This window comes from Carlito syrichta, unplaced genomic scaffold (genome assembly GCF_000164805.1).
Source record: "Carlito syrichta isolate Samal-C Ts95f unplaced genomic scaffold, Tarsius_syrichta-2.0.1 Scaffold309189, whole genome shotgun sequence".
Taxonomy (NCBI): Eukaryota; Metazoa; Chordata; class Mammalia; order Primates; family Tarsiidae; genus Carlito; species Carlito syrichta.
In genome coordinates, this window is record NW_007253285.1 from 406,424 (window position 1) to 427,897 (window position 21,474).

At 46.4% G+C, this 21,474-nt stretch overlaps 1 protein-coding gene across 1 annotated transcript in view; it reads left to right on the plus strand.

Annotated features, from left to right (window-relative positions):
* MYO10 (myosin X) overlaps window positions 1–21,474 on the plus strand; it is a 288,302-nt gene that overhangs the window by 138,243 nt on the left and 128,585 nt on the right. The window contains 6 exon segments of the mRNA XM_008066889.1: window positions 3,215–3,402; window positions 15,154–15,288; window positions 18,252–18,376; window positions 19,339–19,352; window positions 19,470–19,554; window positions 20,320–20,423. Coding sequence (XP_008065080.1) covers window positions 3,215–3,402; window positions 15,154–15,288; window positions 18,252–18,376; window positions 19,339–19,352; window positions 19,470–19,554; window positions 20,320–20,423 — 651 coding nt within the window.

Genomic DNA, 21,474 nt, shown 5'->3' on the forward strand with positions numbered 1-21,474 from the left:
CAGGCGGGTCTTGAACCTGTGGGCTCAGGCAATCCACTCACCTCAGCCTCCCAAAGCACGAGATTATAGGCTGAGTCACTGAGCCTGGCTCTCATCACCTCTTGAAGGTCCTGCTTCTTAAACACTATTACATTGGCAGTTAAATTTCAGCATGAGTTTAGAAGGGGATAAGCATTTAAGTCATAGCAATCCCTACCTCATTCTAAAACACTTTCATCACCCCAAATGGGAACCCTTTACCTGTTCAGCAGTCTTTCCTCTTTCCTGCCTACACCTGCTCTTAGCAATCACCAGTCCTTCTGTTTCTACGGATTGACATATTCTATATACGTGAACTTTCTGTCTGCTTCTTAGTATGCTTTCAAGGCTCATCTGTGTTGTAGCATGTGTCAAGACTTTATTCCTTTTTGTGGCTGAGTAATATTCTGTTTGTGGATATGCCACACCTTATTCATGCATTTATCTGATGGTGAGCATCTGAGTCATTTCCATCTTCAGTTATTGTGAACCCTGCCTCAGTGAACACGGGTGTACAGATATTTGAGTATCTGCTTTCAGCTTTTTTTTTATTTATACCTGGGAGTGGAATTGCTGAGTCATATGGTAATATCTGTTATGTTTTCATCCTTTTGGGGGGTTCGGGTTATTTCTAAGACATACTACCGGTTGTATATCTCTTATTCAAAATGCTCAGGAACAGAAGTGTTTTGGATTTCAGACCTTCTTGGGGTTTGGAGTATTTCTATTATACTTACCAGTTGGACAGCCCTAATTTGAAAATCTGAAATGCTACAAGGAGTATTTCCTTTGACCATCATGTCAGTGCTCAGAAAGCATAGGATTTTGTTAGAGCATTTTGGATTTTGGCTTTCGGATTAGGGATACTCATCCTGTATTGATTTTTTTGCATTTGAAAAGTTACACTGAACATCCGCTACTTTGCTTGATGTTCCTGGCGGTTTTTATGAATATAAATTATTACAGATTGCTATAATAAGGTGCAGATGCACTCGGGCTGTCTGGACTTTCTGTCTGGTTTTGCTTGTTGTTTTCCCCCCTCTGTGTGTGTCTGCATGTGCGCGCATCTCTGATGTCTTTTTTTGTATTCGAATTTCCTCCTATATTAAAGACACAAGTCAGATTGGATTGGGGCCCCCCAGTGTCCTCATTTTAATGTAGTTACTCCTGTGAAGTTCCTATCTTCCAATATAGTAGTATTCTTAGGGTATGGGGGGGTTAGAGCTGCAGCATATGAATTTGGGGGGGCTCAGATCAGCCCATAACATCCTGTAAAGTCCCTGCCATCCTGCGCAAGCTCCATAAAGGTCAGCTGATGGTCACAGGACTCTGCTTCCGCCCCTGTCTGATTTATTTGTCATGTCTGAACCTGGAAACCAGGTGACCAAACTGAGTTGGCATTTCTTGCAGAAGGACAGTGAATAGTTTTGCCCTTGTGGAGGGGACCCAAGGCACTAAGCTTTGGTCACACTATAGCTTTTGTTTTGCTGCTCTGAACATTTTACTTAATTTCTGGCCTCAATGTGTTGTCCCAGAGAGGTAAGAATGCTAATCATCTAAGTTTCAGATAAATTTTGTGGCGCAGCCGGGCGCAGTGGCTCAAATCTGTAATCCCAGCACTTTGGGAGGCTGACGCGAGTGAATTGCCTGAGACCGCGGGTTGGAGACCAGTCCGGGCAACTTGGCGAGACCTTGTCTCTACAATACATCAAAAAATTAGCCAGGCATGGTAGTGTGTGCCTGTAGTTCTGGCTACTTGGAAGGCTGAGGAGGAAGGATCACCTGAGCCCAGCAGGTCGACACTGGGGTGGCCGTGAATGTGCCACTGCACAGCAGTCTGGGCGACAGTGAGACTCTAACTGAAAAAAAAAAAAAAAAATTATGTGGTGCTTCAGGAGGTATTGAGACTATTGAAAGAATACCTGGCATTTTCAAAAGGGCCTTGTTTGCTTCTGAAAGTTGTAGTGAACTCTACATGAGATAAAATTTGCCTTTTTTTTTTTGAGTTGGGGTCTTGCTCTGTTGCTCATGCCAGAGTACAATCATAGTTCACTGCAGCCTCAACTTCCTGAGTTCAGGCAAGCCTTCCGTCTCAGCCTCCTGAGTAGCTGGGACTACAGGTGTGTGCCACCATGCTTGGCTACTTTTAAAATTTTTTTGTAGAGACGAGACCTTGCAATGTTGTGCAGACTGGTTTCGAACTCCTGGCTCAAGGAATCCTCCTGCCTTGGCCTCCCAGATTGCTGGGATTACAGGTGTGAGTCACCACATCTGGCCTCACTTGGACTGCTTTTAAGTGTACAGTTCAGTGACATTAAGTACATCCACAGTGTAGTGGCTTCCATGGCTGCCAGCCACTTCTAGAACATACCCATCACCCCGCAGGAACTCTGGACCCGTTAAACCCTAACTCGTCCTTTCCCCTCCCCCCACCCCTGGTTACCTCTCTCCTACTTTCTTTCACTCCTGTCACTTTTTTAGCCCTGCTGTTTCATAATAGCCACGTGATGAGGAATGAGACAGGGCCTGGACAGTCCTTCGTCCCAGGGAAAGGATTGAGGTCAGGGAAGTCACCAGGAGTCAGGCAATTGGACCTGGCCTGTGTTAACCTTCTTCCTTCTCTTCCTTACCATTTTACTATGAGTCCTCTTGTGTGTGTGTGTGTGTGTGTGTGTGTGTGTGTGTGTCTGTGTGTCAGGATCTCCCTCCCGCACCCAGGCTGGAGTGTAATGGCACAATCAAGACACACCACAGCCTCGACCTCCTTGGCTCAGGCCATCCCTCCGCCTTGCCTCCCTAGTAGCTGAGACTACAGGCGTGCGCCCCCACCCCTGGCTGATGATGTGATTTTTTTATAGCGGCAGGGTCTCGCTGTGTTGCCCAGGCTGGTCTCAGATCCCTGGGCTCAAGCGATCCTCCCGCCTCAGCCTCCCAAAGTGGTAGGATTACAGGTGTGAGCCATTGCGCCCGGCCTACAAGCCCTCATTGAAAGGGCCTCATTCATTTGAACAGAATGTCACCATTTGGTACCTAAAAGGCTCAGGGCCAGCTTGTGCGGGGGGAACAGAAACCCTCTGTCTCCTCAGTGCACTGTCAGGTGAAGTGTGGTCAGAGCTGGCTGTGGACTTTGCTCAAGAGGCTCCCGGAGATACGGCCCCGCGTGTAACCACCTGGTGTCCCCATCCTGTGTTTGCAGACCTACATTGGCTCCATCCTCGCCTCAGTGAACCCCTACCAGCCGATCGCCGGGCTGTACGAGCAGGCCACCATGGAGCGGTACAGCCGGTGCCACCTGGGTGAGCTGCCCCCGCATATCTTCGCCATCGCCAACGAGTGCTACCGCTGTCTGTGGAAGCGTCACGACAACCAGTGCGTCCTCATCAGGTAAGCGGCTGCCCGGATGCTTGGAATGCAGCCACTTGAAGTGTAGATTTGGAGCCTGGGTTCAGAGGCCCCTGCCGCCAGGGAGTTCCTCAGCCCCCCCAGCCCCCCCAAACCTGCTCAGAGCAGTAACCAAGAAAAGCTTTCCTAATGACCTGAATTTCTCAGGTGGTGTTTTCCATTTTGAACGACTTGACAACAACAGTTCTCAGAGGACTGCAGGGACTTGTGGAGCGAAGCAGAGGCGCCCCTGTTGGTTGGTTCTTGTCCTCAGAATAATTACTCCATGCTGTTCCTTTTGTAAGCCGGGCTCGGTGGCTCAGCCTGTAATCCCGCGCCTTTGGGAGGCTGAGGTGAGTGGATTGCCTGAGCCCGCGGGTTCGAGACCCGCCTGGGCAACTTGGTGAGACCTCATCTCTACAATATATCAAAAAATGAGCCAGGCATGGCAGCGCGCACCTGTAGTTCTGGCTACTCGGAAGGCCGAGGCGGAAGGATCGCCGGAGCCCAGCGGGTCGAGCCCAGCAGGTCGAGGCTGCGGTGGCCGGGAGCGGCCACTGCCCTCCAGTCTGGGCGACAGAGTGAGACTCCAACTCAAAAATAAAAAAAAAAAGAGTTTAAAAAAAATTTATCTTAATTATTCTGGCTGGGCATCGTGGCTCACGCCTACACTCCTAACACTTTGGGAAGCCGAGGCGGGAGGATCACTTGTGGCCAAGAGTTCAAGACCAGTCTGGACAAAATAGTGAGACCTTGTCTCTACCAAAATAAATAAATAAATAAAAACAATAAGCCAAGTGCGGTAGCTCACACCTGTATTCTCAGCTACTCGAGAGGCTGAGGTAGAAGGGTCGCTTGAGCCCAGGAGGTCAAGGCTGTCATGAGCTGTGATCGTGCCTGGGCCGCAGAGTGAGACTCTGCCTCAAAAATAAAATAAATAAAATAAAAATTATTTTTTGGCTTATTTCAATGATGAAGCATGGTTCTTCTATCTACTGACTTTCTTAAGGAAACCTTGCATAATTCTTTCAAGTTTAAAGTGTTTTATATGTTCTAGAATGCTAGTTAAAATGCTTGTCTGTGTGAGCAAGGCTTCTTTTTTCTCCAACGTGATAAAATTACTCTAGATGGAATTTTCCAAGTTAATAGTTGAATGCTGCTTAAGTTTACCTTTAATTAGCTATAGAAAAGGGGGCTTAGGGTGTGTATGTTAAGGAGGGCTTGTATATTTCAGATAATTATAAGGGCTTGTATATTTCAGTTGTTTTTTTTTTTTGTTTTTTTTTTTGGTGGTCCCGGGAAGGAGTTGGGAACATCTGTCTTAGCTGAGTCTTACTCATGTTTTAAAATAAACTACTAGGAATCTCGGTATCAAAATCTCTATTACTAGGAACTGTCCAAAAAACAAGTAGTAAAATGTATTTTTAAAACAAGATTTCTTAATTGTTCTTATTAACTTGTTCGGATGGCTCTGATCCCATGGATTCTGGTGACAGCCAGTTGGGTCTTCCTGTTCATCATTTGTATCGGAATCGTGTTCTCGTGACGGTCATCACAACCGTGGGTGACACTCACAGCAGCCGTGGAGACTGTCGGTCGCCTCTAGTGAGGTGTCCGTGGCGTCTCCAGGCACCTCTTTCCTTTGCCTTCCAGGCTGTTCCTTCATTCGTGGGTCGCAGCTGTCACTGAGGAGTGGTACGGGAACTACTAGTGGGAAAGAGAAGTTTGATGTCGGCTTTAGATAAGCTCTCTAGCCCTCACTTGTGGCAAAATAATTACTTTCTTATTTCAAGAGGGAAGGGAAAGCAAAGGGTTGTTTGGATTTGGGGGCGGACAGTAGAGAGACCCCCCCCCACGCATTTCTGATTCAGTGACAGAAGACACAAGAGACATATGGAAAGCCATATGTCCGTGGTAGACTTCCGGCCAACTGGGCTCGCGAACGTTGTGGCCCAAAATTACACAGACAGACCCACCTGGTCACGGATGCAGCCAGGTAACTGGTAGGTGTGATCACTGTGGGAAACCATCTCGCAGATGGCGAAGAGACCTCCGAGAAAGCCTGAACTAGCATGCTAGGCCTTCCTCTAAGGAGATGGAAGCTTCTGGAGGAAGCTGCTCATTAGAGGAGGTTCCTGTGCTCCTGTGGGAGGGTCTGGGGGGGGGGGTAGAGGGATCCTCTGAATCCCTAGGGAGGGGACATGGAGCGTGTTCTCACTGTCCCATGTGTGCATCTGATGGAAGATGGGTGGGAATCATGGCTGATGGCTTCTGAAGGGTTATGGCATGCTGAGGATTTCTCAGACGCCATCAGTCAAGTCACTTTATTGGGCATGTGACTTCTGACAGCGCTTTCGGGGGGTTCTGCTCCCCAGGACGTCCACAGGGGCCACACACAGGGAGTATATCGCTCTTACTGGCAGTTTTTAACCCATTAGCCTTTTAGTGCTTCCTTGCATTTTCTTTTTCTTTTTTTTTAACAAATAGGAATTACTTGTATGTGAATAGCAGAACTCATTCTCTCTCTCTCTCCCCCCTCACTTCCCCCTCTCACTTGCTCTCCCTCTTCCTCCCTCCCTCCCTCTCCTTCTCTCTCTCCTTCCTCCCTTTCTCCTTCCTCCCATCTCTTATTCCCTCCCTCCATCTCCCCCTTCCTCCCTTCCTCCCCCCTTCTCTCCTCCTTACTCTCCCTCCCTCACTCCACTCTCTCTCCACCCTCCTGTGTCGTTCCCCCTTTCTGGGCTGATGGCCTCTCTGCCCCCCCGCAGGTAGCAGTGCTGATGTGTTTGGCCGTGGAAACAGCTTGGATAGAGGGGCCATCCGCGAATTCAGTTAAGCAATAGGGATCGTTATAACTCACAGCTAATCCAAATGAAGCTACTGCTTAATAGAGAAACGGCTTCTAAGACTCACATGCCCAATAAAGTGACTTGATTTATGACTAGAAGTACCCTTCGTGGGCACTTTTTGATGGCTTCCTCAGAGTTTAGAAGTTAGAGTTTAAGATCTCACTTCAGCATATAATGTAGTGTAATAAGGTTAACAGAAGGAAGGGGAATGTAATCTTTAAGAAGATCCAAACTGCTGTCCACACTTAGACACTTAAACGTTTGCCATTGATAATTGCTGGTGTTTATTACGTTGGGTGGAAAAAATGAGCATGGCCAATATATCTATCACTTGCTAGACAGCAGCTCAGGAAGAAAGTGAAAAATCAAGTGAGATCATTGTGTGTGTGTGTGTGTGTCTGTAAGTGTAATAAAACAGAAGGGAATGGGCATTTCCATGGTATTTAAAACATGGGGACTGGGGGGTGGATCCCAGACTGAAAGCTTTCCTTATGTGATGCTGATGTGAAAAGAGTAACTTTATTTCTACATTAACTCAGTCCACAGAGACTTTAAGAATAGATTTTTTCATTAAAATACGTCTTGGTTTTAAATAGATCTCTCCGGCAGTTTTTTTTTTTTTTTTTTTTTTTAATGGGGGTTGAAGCTGGGAGGATTAAGGGGAAATTGAGTGTAAAAAGGAAGAATTGCTGAGTTTGGGGCCCTGCTTGGGTTTCCCTGGGCATGAGCTGCCCCCTGGTGGATACAATGTGTTTTACTGCTTTTAAGACAGTACATGGATGAGGGTGCCTGGTCCTCCTCCGGGCGATGTGAGAGTTAATGGGAGGCTCACACTTCACCTGTGCCTAGACCACTTATGTGCCCCATCCTGAGTTGTACCCCGCATCTTTAAAATTAGGGAAAAAAGAAACAACAACAACAAAAAGACATTCCCAGGCTAGTGCCTTTACAATCAGAAAATAAAGCCGGGCTTGGTGGCTCAGCCTATAATCCCGCACCTTTGGGGGGCTGAGGTGAGTAGATTGCCTGAGCCCGCAGGTTCGAGACCCGCCTGGGCAGCGAGACCTCATCTCTGCAATAAATCAAAAACTCAGCCGGGCGTGGTAGCACATGCCTGTAATTTTGGCTACTGGGAAGGCTGAGATGGAAGGATCGCCGGAGCCCAGCAGGTCGAGGCTGCGGTGGCCGGGAGCGGCCACTGCACTCCAGTCTGGGTGACAGAGTGAGACTCCGACTCAAAAAAAAAGAAAAGAAAAGAAGCCCATTTGGAACTAGACAGGACTTCACTGATCCATTTGTCTCTCACTTTATGGGGCACCTATCGCTTGGCTAAGGTCCCCAGCTCCCTAGTGGCAGTGCCAGGTCTCTACACTTCTAGCCCAAGCCTCAGTTGCCTCTCTTAAAGTTTAGTTTTAATTTTACAATCTTGGGGCACAGCGAAATGAACGCTTATGCTATCATGCTTATTAATATATATGAAGTAAAAATGCCTTTAAATTCGAAACCTGCTTAAGATGATTATTATTGTTATTTTGTCTAACTGGTGAGGTCCGTGTTTGACCTTGACTGACCTGGTACGTTGGGCATTGACTCTAGTGCTTCATACATTGTGTCGGGCAGGCAGGGTTTAGTTTATTATGGTCTCTTCAATATGTATGGCCTTTTAAGGGGCGTAGTATAGGCCAGGCTTGTGGCCTTTCATTTTGCAGCCTCGTGCCCAGGACGTGTCTGGGAGAGAGCCCGTGTTCAACAGCTGCCAATCCAAAGGATAATTTATGGAGTGACAGTTGGTCCATCAAAACTGGAATGATTTATTCTGTTTTTGAGTCAGAGTCTCACTTTGTCAGCCAGACTGGAGTGTAATAGCACGATCATGGCTTACCACAGCCTCGACCTCCTGGGCTCAGGAGATCCTTCCGCCTCCAGAGTAGCTGGGACTACACTCACATATCATCACATCTGGCTAACATTTTTGTGTTTTTGTTTCTGTTGTTGTAGAGATGAGTTTTGCTCTGTTGCCCACATCGGTCTTGGACTTCTGGGCTCCAGCGATTCTCCTACCTTGATCTCCCAAATCATTGGGATTACAGGTGTGAACCACCACTCCCACCAAGTGATTTCTTCTTAGCCGTATCTTTTATGTTCTGGGATGATACTTGAGTGTCTGATCTTCTATTTCTAGAAATATTGTATATTTCAAAGGAACAGTGTTGGAAGGCTGAACAAGACGTGTGTCCTGGGTTAGAAAGCCTCCCCAAGCAGAATAAGACACTGGGCCTGGCGCCTGCTCTTGAAATACAGTAGATGAAAGAGGTAGCGCTGGAAAGGCAAAGACAAAGAGGGGAAACAGAAATTCATTGAGAACACCCACTGGTGTGTAATCCTCCGGCCCACGAGGCATTTTCAGTGGGGAAACTGAGGCTCAACTGTTGGGTGACTTACTGAAGAAACTTCAGCTGTTAGTGGCAAGTACAGGGTTTGAATGTGACTCTCTCTGACAGAGTTTGTTTTTCCAGGACAGAATCCTACTTCCTGGTACAGTGTTATACCGTAAGGGCTTTGTTTGGCTTGCTGAGACCTTTGGACTTAATCCTTTCGTCAGTTAAGTTTCCCAAGTCTTCTAGCAAGCGGGGTGAAGGGAAGGTGATGTATATTTTGTGAAAATCATGTGAACCAGGGGAATTTGATTTACAGGAAGAGGAATGTTTGGTTGTCAGGTGCCAGCAAAACGTCTTGGGTAAAGGGCCAAAGAGTATGTATTTTAGGCTTTATGAGCGAGACCAGCCTCGTCTGCAACTACTTGGCTCTGTCTTGTGGTGCAAACACACTCACAGTTCATATGCAAATAAATGGACCGAACTGTGTTCCAATAAAACTTTATTTGTAAAAATGGGCAGCAGGTCATAGTTGAGGGCCATCACTGACTGACATGTGCGCTGGATCTAGAAAACCGCCATCACTGATGTGCGTTGCCTGGAAACTGGCCTGCCCAGTGCATTTGGGGCCCTGCCACATCAGATACCCTTTCTTTCTGGAGTGTTCTGGATCCCTTTTCTCTGCCTTCCCGAGGCCTTCGCTTCATCTTTGAGTCTTGTTGACCCTGATTCTTTGATCTCTCCGGCTCTACTGGATTGTTGGCATTGTTCAAAAATTTCTAGAATGTTCCATCTTGGGGGAGGGGAATGAAAGATGTTCCTTTGGTTCCACACCCTCCTTCAGCCAGCTCCTTATCCAGGCTCGCCACCTACCTCCCCCACAGTACTCCCTCTCCCCGGATTTCTCCTTTGCTCTCTGACTACTCCGTAGCTCCTCTGATTTTTTCCCTTCCCCTCTTTCCCCCAACCTGCCTTTTCTTCTCTGAGTCTGCAGGATTCCCCAAATGTGTACACCCCCAACTTCGCGTTTGAGTCCCAGACTTACATCCTAGTGCCCGTCAGGTGTCATCGCCGAGCGTTCCAAGTGTGGCATGTTCTAAACCCAGTGGAATGTTCTCCCAGAGTCCTTTTCCTCTTGTGCTTCCTATTCTCAGCCGGTGGACTGGCTATCCTGCCCTGTCCCAAACCTGCCATCTGGAAGTCATTCTTTGATATTATAAGTCATTCTTTTTTCTCTCCTCCATATTAAGGGTAACTTATGTAGCATCAAGCATGCTGGCCCGAAGTACCCAGTTCGATGAGTTTTGACAAATGTACGGACCTGTGCGACCAACATTCAGATCATCAATTAGCAAGCTCCTTGGGTGCCCAGGAGTTCACCCTGAGACCTCCCTGGCACACTCTGCCCACCTTCCTGGCCAGGCCCATCCATCATCTCGCCCATTTTCCCTCCGCAGTCTCTGGGGGCCTCTCCATGTCTGCTGTCCACAACCCTCTCCGGCCTCCCGCTGACTCCCTATGTCCATCCTCCACTCAGCAGTCAGAGCGACTCTTTGCAATCTTAAATGCCATCATGGCATGCTCTTAGAAACTGCTTTGTGACTTTCCACTGTGGCTGCAGAAGATTCTCAAAACAGTTAATACGACTTGTGAGGCCCACGTCAGTGCTTTGGGTTATTTTTCTTTCTCTTCTTCATTTTTGTTAATCTAGTGACCAGATTTTTTTTTTTTTTTAAACAATAAATGTTCCTTTAGCTTTATCCAAGTGGACACATTTTCGCTGAAGCCTGTATTTGCTGTCCTTGGCGCAAAGCATGGGACTGTAACAGCCTTGGGCGAATGAGGACCCAGGAGAACTTCAGGCAGGGGAGGAGGGGGAAGGGGAGGACAGAGAGGAAGAAGAAGAGGAGGAGGAGGAGGGAGGAGAAGCAGGGTTAGATAGGAGTGTATTTACCTGCAAAGAGTCCTGTCACCTTGACATTAGTGATGGGCATATTTTGGCAGTTTGTGAATCACTCAACTCTTTTTAGGCTTTGCCTTGTTGGTGTAATAACACTTTCGGGCCCTAATAACAGAGCGGTCACCGCTTATCTCCTGGTGTACAGTCCTATCTGAATTATGTTAAACGGAGAGCTGCAGTTCCTCAACCTGATTTCATGATAGAATCATCCAGAACATTTGAAAAAATACGGGTGACTGAGCTCTACCCCCAAAGGTTTGGCTGAGGGACCTGTGGGGTGATTCTAAGATGCTGCCAGGTTTGAGACCCACCATTGTAGAGCACAGGACAAATCTGAGTTTTATTTTTGTTTCATGTTTTTCTTACACAGGTTGTATCCGAAATGCTTTGAGTCAGAAGTGTTATGGATTTCGGATTCTTTCCAGATTTAGGAATATTTGCATTACACTGCTTGAGCAGCCTTAACCTGAAAGTTTCTGAACTCCAGAATGCCCCATCAGCGTTTGCCTTGCGTGTCATGTTGGTGGTGCTCAGAAAGTTTTGGGTCTTGGAGTATTTCGGATTTAGGAGACTTTCAGATTGAAGATATTTCACTGGTATAATGCAGACATTCCAAAATACGAAATCCAAAGCACTTCTAGTCCCAAGCATTTCAGATAAGAAATAGTCCACCTGGGCCAGGCTCAGTGGCTCAGCCTGTCATCCCAACACTTTGGGAGGCCAAGGCAAGTGGATTGCCTGAGCCTGTGGGTTCGAGACCAGTCCAGGCAACTTGGCAAGACCTCATCTCTACAATAAATAAAAAATTAGCCAGGCATGATAGCGCGTGCCTATAGTTCTGGTTACTTGGATGGCTTTTAGGCGGAAGGATCGCTGGAGCCCAGCAGGTCAAAGCTGGGATGGCCATGAGTGTGCCACCGCACTCCAGCCTGGGTGACAGAGTGAGACTCCAATTCAAAACAAAACAAAAAAATAGTCTACGTGTGTAAGGGATTGGCAGAGGTTGGTATTGATAACTGTCAGCGTCCAGCCATATTTTTCTCATGGTATTATATATTCTTCAAGCATCTGCTTTAAGTGCATCTTAAGGATGATGAGAGCCCTGGTTTTCTTGCCCTTGACCATGTCTTTGCTGTAGAGTTTGAGGGATTTCTTCTTGTTATTTGTATGTTTGCTGTGTTATGTCGGTCAAGGTAGGCTAGTTGCTGTAACGAGCAGCCCCCAAGCCTAGGGGCAGACCACAGGAATGCTTTCTTTCTGGCTCCTGTCACAGGCCCTCATGGGCTGGGGAGGGACCCAACTCTAGCCTGCATGTTTGTTTGGGAGATGTCCCCACCTAGGTGGCAAGTAGGAGATAGATAGCCATGAAGGGGGCCATGAGCCACCAGGCATGGATGTGGTCATGTCCCTCTCGCTTTGTTGTTCAGTTGGCCACATTCAGTCCCCTTGTTACTGACTGATTGCTGGCCTTACTATGAGGGAGGCCAGAATGTCATCTACTTCTGTGTGCCGGGGGTTATAGAGGTGGGTTTGGGGAACATGTAACATTGTTTCTGCCCCACCATGAAAAAAAAAATTTTTTTATAGAGGTGAGATCTCGCTGTGTTGCCCAGGCTAGGTTTGAACTCCTGGGCTCAAGTGATCCTCCCACTTCAGCCTTCCAAAGTACTGGGATTACAGGTGAGCCTCTGTGGCTGGCCTTGCCCCACCATTTAAACTAGAGAATGTGTCTCTTTCGTTTTCGTTTTTAATGATTCAGTTACTAACTGCTCTCTCTCTCTCTCTCTCTCTCTCTCTCTCTCTCTCTCTCTCTCTCTTCCATATATATGTATGTGTATATGTGTGTGTGTAGAATTGTTTAAATTATTTAAGTATTTCCTTGAAACATTCTCTCTTCGTTTCTGTTTCTTATTCAGTGCCCTGTTGAATCCCTCTGTGTGCCAGATATGGGCAATGCAGGTGCCAATTATTCAATCTAAGCTTTTAGGAAGATTCTGGTTGCTGACAAGGGAAACCCCAACTAAATACACAGGCCTTTGATGACCTCAGACAACACGAGGCTGGCAGTTCCATGGTTGTGGGTTCAGCCACTCCCGCTGGTTTTCTTGGCTTTTGCTTTGTGATCTCAAGATAGATGTGGATTCTCAGGTGTTCATTGTCTGCAGCAAGGGGGATATTTCTGCTGGTCTTGTGTGTGTGTGTGTGTGTGTGTGTGCGTGCGCGTGTGCGCGTGCGCGCAAATCTCCCAAGGGCCCGCAGCACCCTTGAGATGATGTCCTTTTGGCTGGAGTTGTGCTACCAGGCCGGGCCCAAGCCTTATCATTTGCAGAGGGGATATAGAATGACTGTGGTTGACTTGAGCCCGTAGAGGTTCCTGGGCCCACAGCACCCAGCCTGGCATGTTGGTGTCATTTCCGAGTCACTTCCTCTCTTTTATTACACGGGCTTGATCATTCACCTCTTTTTCAGCAAAATTCCTCCTTCTCGATTATATCCCAGGTCTTGGCGCTCTGCAGGATGTCCTTTAGAACACACGTATCACACGTCTGCTTGTCCTGCCTTTGGCAACGGTTAACGTGCTACTGCGTGATGGTGTTTGCACACAGTCCTTTTCCTTATCCCTCTGTTTACTTTTCTTGTAAATTCCCGGCCTTCCTGGCTTCTGTTTTCTGCACAGTACCACTCCTGGTGCCTTATACTGAACTGACGGGTTTTCCCTCCCACATATCTCTCTTCCCTCCGTCTCCTGTTTGGTTAGATGTGTCCAGGACCCAGCAAGAGGCAAAAGCAGCAGCCATCTCTCAGTCCTTCTAAAGCGGGGGTGTCCAACATCGAGGAAAGAGGAATTGCCTTGGGCTGCACATAAGTCATATAATATAGTTAGTGTTTATACATAAGACTTAAAAAAAATTTTTATTGTAAAATTTAGAAAAATGAGAACAATATAAAAGGAGTGAGAAATTTGACCTTGTTTTTGTAAAACGAGTCTATCAATGTCTGGTTCGAGGGAAGTGGTCACAATTCTTAGTGAGTTCTCAAGGTGTTCGCCAGAAATGTTTGTTCAAACTTTGCTCTTCCTGTGCTTCCTAATTGACAGCAGCTGCTCACAGATGTATGTGCTGCCAAAAAGCGATGTCTTGAAAAAGGCGCGATTGTGAACTTCAAAAATGGGACTGTAAGTGGGATTATAAAGAAAAGAAACGCTAAAAGACTCATGATGTCAGCTGTGAGGCCGCATTACTAGCTGTCCTGGCCGCATGTGGCCTGCAGGCCATGAGTTGGACGTGCCTGTTCTAGAGTATAACCTCTTTCCAGGTGACCTTGATGGGGTCAGTCTCCACCTCCCATCTCCTGCTCTTGCCACCAAGCAACCAGACTCGATCTTAGCCCATCTCCTCTGCCATCTCGAGCTCAGTCCAGCTGACCTAGCCACCCATAGGCCTAATTCCCCCATAGCGATCTTTCCAAGCTGATCTGGCTTCTGTGCTTTCTCTCGAGTGATCATCTTACCCAGAATCCTCCCTTTCCTCTTTGCTTGACTAATTTGCGCTGATCTTGAAGATGTAACTCATGCCTCCATTGCTTCTCTCCTTGACCTTTCTTCCCCTGAATTGCTCTCTGCACTTTTCTTTTCTTTTTTTTCCTTTGAGTTGGAGTCTCACTCTGTCACCCAGACTGGCGTGCAGTGGCATGCTCCCAGCCACTGCAGCCTCGACCTGCTGGGTTCCCGCAATCCTTCCGCCTCAGCCTTCCAAGTAGCTGGAACTACAGGCGCACGCTACCACACCCGGCTCATTTTTTGATTTATTGTAGAGAGGAGGTCTCGCCAAGTTGCCCAGGCGGGTCTTGAACCCGCGGACTCAGGCAATCCACTCACCTCAGCCTCCCAAAGCACGGGATTACAGGCTGAGCCACCGTGCACTTTCCTTTAGCTGTCACTAACGCGTGACCTCAGCTGGACCTTGGAGTCAGACAGACCTGGCGTCAGGGCCTGACTCGGACTCTTAGCCACTGTCTCCCGCCTAGGAGCATTGTGGGAATAAAGTGACTTAGAGCATGTCATTGCACTTTCAGACTGAATGCCTTGCCCTCCCAGTGATATTTATGAATGATTATGGATGCATACATAGTTGCCTGTTTTAAGTTTCCCAGAAGGATACTGTTCATGTCCTTATGCACATCACCAACATCAACTGAGTGCCTACCTCAGGCCAGGCACCACCGAGGTGTTTGGGATACATCAGAGAACAAAACCAAGGTCCCTGTCCTCACAGAGCCTCCCTTCCATGGAAGACGCCACTGTCTTGTGGCCTTTTCCAGTAAAAGGCCAGTTCTGTCTACCTCTTATGCCAAGAGAGGCAGGGGGAAGGCCACACCCAGTGTGGCCAGCAGGAAGGGAAGGGTTCCTTTGTCTCAGCTCTTTGAGAACAGGCATTTTGATCTCCCTGTCCCCACCTTTCAACGGTTGTCCCCTTGAGGATTTATAGTGCCATTGATCAAAGCTGTTTGTTTTTTTTAATTAAATAAAAGTTATTCTGAGAAGCACAAACTTCTGCATTTTATCTTTCAGTGGTGAAAGTGGGGCAGGTAAGACCGAAAGCACGAAGTTGATCCTCAAATTTCTATCCGCCATCAGTCAACAGTCTTTGGAGTTGTCCTCAAAGGAGAAGACGTCCTGTGTTGAACAAGCGATTCTCGAAAGCAGGTATCTCCTTATTGATTTTCTTGTTTCCAACCAAAATGATTCACTTTCCTTATTGTGTGGCTTATTTAAGGAAGAGCTGGGTGAAGTGGTCTCGCTTCTTTTTTCCTTGACTTCTCTTTTGCAGGTCCTTAGACAAAGGTCTTGACATGCTCACAGCAGTTTTTAATGACCTCAGCAATAGATCCTTCTGGGTGAAGGTGCCCTTGACCCTTTGTTGTCGGCCAGGTCTGAGACGGGCACTGAGTGATGCCGGGAACAGTGGCTTAGCCCGGAGATGGCTCGGTTTGGGATCCAGCCTTTTGGAGGCTTAACATGGCCTCCCGTGTGGCAGAAGTTCAGTGGTACCTTCTATAACAAGGAGCCTCAGAACTTTGAAAGATGCCTAGGTGTCATCTGAGTTGTTATTTAAAATAGATAATTGCCTCAAATAGGTAATTGCCTCATATATGCCGATAAGATTTTAGAACCAGTAAGAATTTTACAGATCCTGTTATTTAGAGATTTGTTTAGGGGTCGGCAGACTACAGCTGGTGCCCATATCCTGAAGTCTATTTTATTGTTTGTTTTTTTAAAGCATTTAAATTCTTCATTTTTTAAAAATTAAAAAAAAAATTTATTGTAAAGATATGGGGTATAATTCAGGGTTAGGTATGCAAATGTTCATTATGCAGGTACCCTTGTTGATGCGGTGTGTCCCCCCAGCAGTTTCCCACTACTGCCAATCCTTTTCTTGTAGTATTATGATAATTGTTCAAGGTCCGCTTATGAGTGAGAACATGTGATACTCAGTTCTTTGTTTCTGTGAAAGATCACTCAGTATTATAGCCTCTAAGTGCATCCAGGTTGCTGTGAAGTTCATGATTTTGTCCTTCTTTATGGCTACATGATATTCCATCATGTATATGTATCACATTTTTTTAATCCAGTCATCTTTTGATGGGCAGCACTGTTGGTTCCATGTTTTTTTTTTTTTTTTGAGTTGGAGTCTCGCTCTGTCGCCCAGACTGGAGTGCAGTGGCCGCTTCCAGCCACCGCAACCTCGACCTGCTGGGCTCCGGCGATCCTTCGCCTCAGCCTTCCAAGTAGCTGGAATTATAGGCGCGCGCTACCATGCCCGGCTGATTTTTTGATTTATTGTAGAGATGAGGTCTCTCCTGCCCAGGCGGGTCTCGAACCCGCGGGCTCAGGCAATCCACTCACCTCAGCCTCCCAAAGGCGCGGGATTACAGGCCGAGCCACCGAGCCCGGCGGTTCCATGTTTTTGCCACTGTGAACAATGCTGCAATAAACGTGTGTGCAGGTATCTTTTTTGTAGAATGATTTGAGTTCCTCCAGGTATATTCCCAGTAGGGGGATTGTGGGGTTGTATGGAAGGTCGAATTTTAGATTTTTTTTAGGAATTGCCACACTGTTTTCCACAGAGGCTGTACTAGTTTACACTCCCATCAAGAGTGTAGAAGTGTTCCCTTTCCGCCGCATCCTTGCCAGCATCTGTTGTTTTTTGAGTTATTGATCATGGCGATCCTGACTGGAGTTAGGTGGCAAATACTTCATTTTAAAAAATTATGATTAAATATACATAACATGAAGTTTATAATGTTAAGGCTGGACTCTGTGGTTCACACATCTCAGCACTTTGGGAGGTTAAGACGGGAGGATTGCTTGAGCCCAGGAGTTCAAGAATAGCCTGGGCAACATAGTGATTCCTCGAATCTACAAAAATAAAACAAAATTAAATTAAAAATTTAGCTGGGCATGGTGGCATGCGCCTGTAGTACCAGCTATTCAGAAGTCCGAGGCAGAAGGATCACCTGAGCCCAGGAAGTCAAGGCTTCAGTGAGCTGTGGCTGCACCACTGTACTTCACCCTGGGCGACCAAGTGAGACCCTGATTCATAAAAAGAAAATTTAGACCAGGCGCGGTGGCTCAGCCTGTAATCCCAGCACTTTGGGAGGCTGAGGCGAGAGAATTGTCTGAGCCCGGGGGTTCTGGACCAGCCTGGGCAACTTTGTGAGACCTTTTCTCTACAACAGAAATCACAAAAACTAGCCAGGCATGGTGGCATGCGTCTGTAGTTCCATTTACTTGGAAGGCTGAGGCGGAAGGATTGCCTGAGCCCATCAGGTCGATACTGCAGTGAGCTGTGGCCACATCACTGTACTCCAGCCTGGGCGTCCGAGTGAGACCTCGATTCATAAAAAGAAAGCTTATCATTTTAACTATTTTTCAGTGTGCAGCTCAGTGGCAGTTAGCAAATTTTCATTATTGGGCAGCCATCACTACCATCTGTCTCTAGGACTTCATCTCCCTTCCGTAACTGTCTTTTTAAACAGTGAAAAGACAAATACGATGTCTGTTTTTATAAAACCCAGCCACTCCTTTCTATTGTTTCTGGCTGCTTCTAAGCTTCAGTGGCAGAACTGAGCAGTTACAATAGTGGCCACATGGTCAGTGAGGCCTAAAATATTTTCTTTCTGCTCCTTTACAGAAAAAGTATGTCTAGCCTGCCTGACTCCATTTTACAATTAGAAAAGACCCAAAGAAGTTAAATGCTCCCAGGGCACACAACAAATGGGTGACGTCTCCAGGCCTGGAACTTCACTGATTTCCAGAATTGGAGAGGGGGTGGAGCTCTTTCCGGGCAGTCCCCCGGGCTGTGTGGATCAGCCCGAGCTAAGCTGTCCAGGGTGAGCCATTGTGGCCCCATAGCTGGGCGGCATCCTTAGCCAACACAGCCTGGCTCCCATTAAGATGGGGATGCAGGAGGAACCCGTGTGAGCAGGTGTTCTGGAAATCCAGCTCTTCTGGAAACAGACACGGTCGCCCGAGTCTTGCTGGTGTCAGATTTTTCTTGCCGTTGTGCGTTTTGACACTTGGGAGAAGCGCTCTTGCCTTCTTCAGGTCTGCCCCATTAACGCTGTCTGCCCCATTAACACCCTCTGCTCTCCCCACTGCCTTCACAGCCCCATCATGGAAGCTTTCGGCAACGCGAAGACCGTCTACAACAACAACTCCAGTCGCTTCGGGAAGTTTGTTCAGCTGAACATCTGTCAGAAGGGAAATATTCAGGGCGGGAGAATTGTAGATTGTATCCTGTTTCATTGAGTTTCTGACCATAGTACTTGGCCCTGTGGGTGGAAACTATTCTCACTTATCCTAAGGCCTGGGAGAAAGTGGAGCATCTGTTTCTCTGGTTCCACCTAGTTATTGCCCTAATATGAATGTAATTGACCTATTAATTATTCCATGAGCCGGGCAGGGTGGCTTAACGCCTATTATCCCAGCACTTTGGGAGGCCAAGGTGAGAGGATTGCTTGAGCCCAGGAATTGGAGACCAGCCTGGGCAACATAGTGAGACCTCATCTCTATAAAACATCAGAAAATTAGCTGAGTATGGTGGTGCACGCCTGTAGTTTCAGCTGAGGCTGAGATGGAAGGAATGCCTGAGCTTAGGGGGCTGAGGTGGAGACTGTAATAAGTCATGATCGTGCCACTGCACTCCAGCCTGGGTGACAGAGTGAGACCCTGACTCAAAAAAACAAAATAGACATAAGAAAGAAATTATTCCATGAGCCAGGCTTTGTGCAACACACCTGTAGTCCCAGCTATTTGGGAGGTTGAGGTGGGAGGATTGCTTGAACCTGGGAGTTTAAGGCCAGCCTGGACAACATAGCAAGACCCCATCTCTACAAAAATTTAGACAATTTAAAAAAATATTCTATGAGATAAAGAACCTTATCTCTCTTGGAAATTTCTGATATAGTGTCTGTCACCTAAAAAATGAATTCATCTCCAAACATCAGATATTTGTTTGAAATTGGTTCTGCCCGATGGCTTGGTACTTGATAGAGGTAACCAGGTATCACACTTGGAATTGGATTTAGATGAAGTAGTCTATGTTTTCTTTGCTTGTCTTGGCACTGGAGGCTTGTGTGTCAAAGGAACAGGGAGCTGAAGCTGTTTGGGTACCCAAGAATGGAAGATTAAAGACTTGCTGAGCCTGTCACATTCTCGTTTTGTTCCTTGACTCGCCATGTTTTTCACATGAAGATTTATTAGAAAAAGTAAGTCGACTATTTAATTCACGTTTTCTTCCACAATGACAATTTTCAGAAAACATTGGCTTGTGTGAATTAAGCAGAGGAAACACCTCTGAACACTAATCTGATTTATCTCCTCAGAACCGAGTAGTAAGGCAGAATCCCGGGGAAAGGAATTATCACATATTTTATGCACTGCTGGCAGGGCTGGGACAGGAAGAGAGAGGTGAGTAAGCCGGCCAACACCGGAGACATGCGGAGTGGAGACTCCGTTTCCATTCGAAGCACATCAGTCAATGAGAAAATGTCGGTCTCTGTGCTATTGACATCCCACCAATTGCAGTGAGATGTCTATTATGAGAATACCCAAGGATGCTGAAATTCACTTAAAGGCCAGATCACCGAAGGAGAAAATTATCCCTCGACAAACCTTCTGTTTTATTTATTTATTTTGGAGTCTTGGTACCTTTTAAATTTAGGCCAGGGGTAGTGGCTCACACCCGTCATCCCAGCACTTTGGGAGGCCAAGGCAGGAGGATCGCTTGAGCCCAGGAGTTCGCGACCAACCTAGGCTGCACAGTGAGACCTTGTCTCTATTTAATCTTAAAAAATCAAATCAAATCTAAAAAAATAAAATAAATTTGAAGGATATTTATAAAAAAATGCATAACATGTTGCATCTGGTTTAACTTTTAAACCAGCCCCAAGTAAAGCTAATTTCTAAGTGTGTGATTTTTTTTTTAAGGGAAAGCAACAAAACAAGATCCTTATCAATTTGCTTTTTCAGTAACATTTTTCACCGTATCATTTAACTAAATTTTTTCTGTTTTTCCTTGATAGTGATTAAGAGGTTGCTTTATTATCTTAATGGGCCCTGCTAGAAGTATAGAATTTTGTATGTACTTAAAAAAAAAATGACAGAGTGAAAACTCTTTGGCGTTTGTCTTATCCTGGCCCACTGTGATGTTGCGTTTCTGTCGTCTTTCTGTAGAAGAATTTTATTTATCTGTGCCAGAAAACTATCACTACTTGAATCAATCTGGATGTGTCGAAGACAAGACAATCAGTGACCAAGAATCCTTCCAGGAAGTTATTGTAAGTTACTTTCTAATTTTTCCCTATTGACAGTGACAGATTTCATTTTCTGTTTCAAAAATATTTTTGAAAATAAAAGCAGAAGGAACTACCCTTGGACCAGTGTGTGAAGATAGAGATTTCCTTCTTGTTCCAAGTCATGATAAAGACTTTCTTCTAGGCTGGAAGAGAATTTGAAGGCCCATCTTTCTGTTTTTTCTTTTCTTTTCTTCCTTTCTCATTTCTTTTCTTGTATTCCTTTCTTTGTGTTTGAGTTAGAGCCTCACTCTCATTCAGGCTGGAGTGCAGTGGCACAATCATGGCCTTAGTGCAGCCTTGACCTCCTGGCCTCAAGTGGTCTTTCTGCCTGAGCCTCTCGAGTAGCTGGGACTACAGGCTTGTGCCACCACACCCAGTTAATTTTTTGATTTTTTTTTTTTTTTTGTAGAGATGGGGTCTCTGTGTTGCCCAGGCTGGTCTCAAACTCCTGACCTCAAGTGATTTTCCTGTCTTGGACTCCCCGAGTGCTGGGAACAAGCACCCAGACAAATTGGTTTTTATGAAGTGTTTTTCTATGTATTTTAAGTGATCTCTTCCAATTTTATTTTGGCACCCTAGACTTCTCTCACTACTCAGACCTTCCTTAACAATTCATTTATTACTGTCTTTGCTGAAAATCAGATCATGTGTTATAGTAAATGTTCACTCTTATTTTTGAAGAGCAGAGCAAAAGAAGGATTTGTCTTAGGACTTTTTTTCTAGTGTTTGTTTCTTGACACTAAAGAACAATAGTCTGTAATAAAGATCCAGACAAGAAGCCTAATTTTTGACTCAGCTTGTAATCCCAGCACTTTGGGGGGCTGAGGCAAGTGAATAGCCAGAGCCCACGGGTTTGAGACCTGCCTGGGCAACTTGGTGAGACCTCATCTGTACAATAAATCAAAAATTAGCCGGGCATGGTAGTGCGCACCTGTAGTTCCAGCTACTTGGAAGGCTGAGGTTGAAGGATCGCCGGAGCTCAGCAGGCCGAGGCTGCGGTGGCCAGGAGCCACTGCACTCCAGTCTGGGCGAC